Source organism: Corvus brachyrhynchos, unplaced genomic scaffold (genome assembly GCF_000691975.1).
Source record: "Corvus brachyrhynchos isolate BGI_N302 unplaced genomic scaffold, ASM69197v1 scaffold148, whole genome shotgun sequence".
NCBI classification, from domain to species: domain Eukaryota; kingdom Metazoa; phylum Chordata; class Aves; order Passeriformes; family Corvidae; genus Corvus; species Corvus brachyrhynchos.
In genome coordinates this window covers 3,302,411-3,304,367 of record NW_008239785.1, presented here as the reverse complement: position 1 = coordinate 3,304,367, position 1,957 = coordinate 3,302,411, and the positions used below count along the sequence as shown (strand labels likewise).

General features: G+C 57.5%; 1 protein-coding gene across 1 annotated transcript in view; it reads right to left on the bottom strand.

Moving 5' to 3' along the window:
- Positions 1 to 1,382: 1,382 nt before the first annotated feature.
- The window catches only part of GRIN2C (glutamate ionotropic receptor NMDA type subunit 2C), a gene marked incomplete at its 5' end in the record, with an annotated part of 10,623 nt that continues 10,048 nt past the window's right edge, over positions 1,383 to 1,957 (bottom strand). Inside the window, one exon of the mRNA XM_017743187.1 lies at positions 1,383 to 1,392. Within this exon, the coding sequence (XP_017598676.1) occupies positions 1,383 to 1,392 (10 nt within the window). The remainder of the gene's footprint in view (positions 1,393 to 1,957) is intronic.

Sequence of the window (1,957 nt, the reverse complement as noted above, 5' to 3'; positions counted from 1 at the left end):
TTGGTCCTTGGGGGTCACAGATCCCACCGGCTCTGGGCTGGTCATGCCCCAAACACCTCCTTTCCCACCAGTGCCCAGCACCTGGCACCAGGAATGGGAGAAAAACTGTGCTTTTCCATCCCAGTTAGCATGTAAAGATGATTATGCAAATGCCACCATGATGGCCAGGGACGTGGGCATTCACATGGGGCACCCTGAATAGCCCTGGCCTTACACCGGGTGCTGACACCCAATCCTGAGGCCACCTCCCCTGCGAGCACCCCCTGCACCCCATTTGCCCTGTTCCTCGCTGTCCTCAGCCTTCCACAGCAAAGTCCTTCAATAAAACATGAAGCAGATCCATTTGGCTTCTGCTGAGTCACCAGGGACATCACTAATTAATTCAAAACGTGGGTTGGGGATTTTGGATAATTTTTTCCCTTTTCTGCTCCCCTTTGCTGTTACAGCCCCAACACCAGCTGAGGTTTGACTGCGGCTGTGTGTGCTGGCTTCCTCGAGCCAGAGAGCCGCAATTTGAGGGAAAGTTCCCAAGACCACACTGGAGCTTCCCGGGGACCAGCGTGTCACCCGACGAGGCATCTGGGGCACTCAACTGGGAAGAGCTGCCCCAGGTGAATGGGTGCCATCACCTGGGGCAACCTGGATGAATACCCTCCCCTTCCACCGGATTTATTTATTTATGGCCTTTATTTATACACCAGCACCTCCCACCCTCGCCAGGAGGCTTGGAGGGGCTGCCAAAACAATTAAGAGACAATTGCGATGATAAATAAGTAAAGGGAATTAAAGCGCCGACACCAGTGTGTGATGGCAGCCAGGCTGGGGGATGGGGGACTGGCTGGATTTAACTCCAGACAGATGGATGGACAGCCAGATACTGCCAATGCTTTTGAGCCTGGACCACGCGTGGCCGGGCCCTTCTGGACCTCCTCGGGGCTTTGCAGCCGTCCCTGCGGCAGGGTTGGGTGTCCCGGGGCAGTCCCTGCCATCGTCCCCTCGCTGTTACCGGCCCCGGCTGCTCGGTGGCTGCCAGCAACCCCCAACAACTGCGTTTTAATCGGGAAAGAAGAAAAAAGGAGAGAAAAAAAAAAAAAGGAGCTCTAGAGCAGCTTCCTGAGATGTTCATGGAGGAAGGCGATGCCAAACCAGCTGGGAAGAGGGGCTGAGGGCTGGCATCTCCCTGGGACAGCCCCCCAGCCAGTCACGGGCAGCTCCGTGTAGTCCTGGTGCTGCTCTGGGATGGGGCTGGAATCTCCCGGCAAAGCCCTGGCTGCAGCCCGGAGCCCCGGAGCCTCAATTCCCATTTCCCAAAGACCCTCTCCCCTGCCTGTGAGTCACGGCCGCCTCTGCTCGCGCCCCAGCCCGGCAGGGAAAGGACTGTGTCAGACGTACCTGAAGAGAAGAATTAAACCCTGCTCATCTATCACACCTGATTTATGGCTCCATCAGCCTGGAAGGAATTTTTCCCTTTCTCATTCCCCACAGAACACCTTCCCGGGGCTGCTGTGCCGAGCTGGAGATCCCTGCCAGGCTGCCCTTTGTAGCCGTGACCCGAGCCCAGGGCTATCAGTGCCCAGCACCCCAAAACCTGAGCAGGGGGCAGGAACCCCGGCTCCAGTGCTCGGCTCCAGCCTCTGCACAGGCTGACGGCTCCTAATTACCCCTCAGCGCAGTTGCCATTTGCCTTTTCCAGCTTTCCTTTGCCGGTGGGACGAGCCCGTGCCCCGGCTCAGCAGTAACGGGACACGGACGGGGAGGGGGTGCACAGCACCACGAATATTCATAGGAATCCATGATACCAAGGGCAGCCCCGGAGGATGGAAGAAGGGTCCCCAGACAGCTGAAAATGTCTTTTTAATGACCTGGACGTGGCGTTTCGAGTCCCTTTGAATGAAAACAAAACGTGACGGCAAAACGGCGGCGATGCGTTTGGCGTCCCCGATGCCAGCCCTGCCTG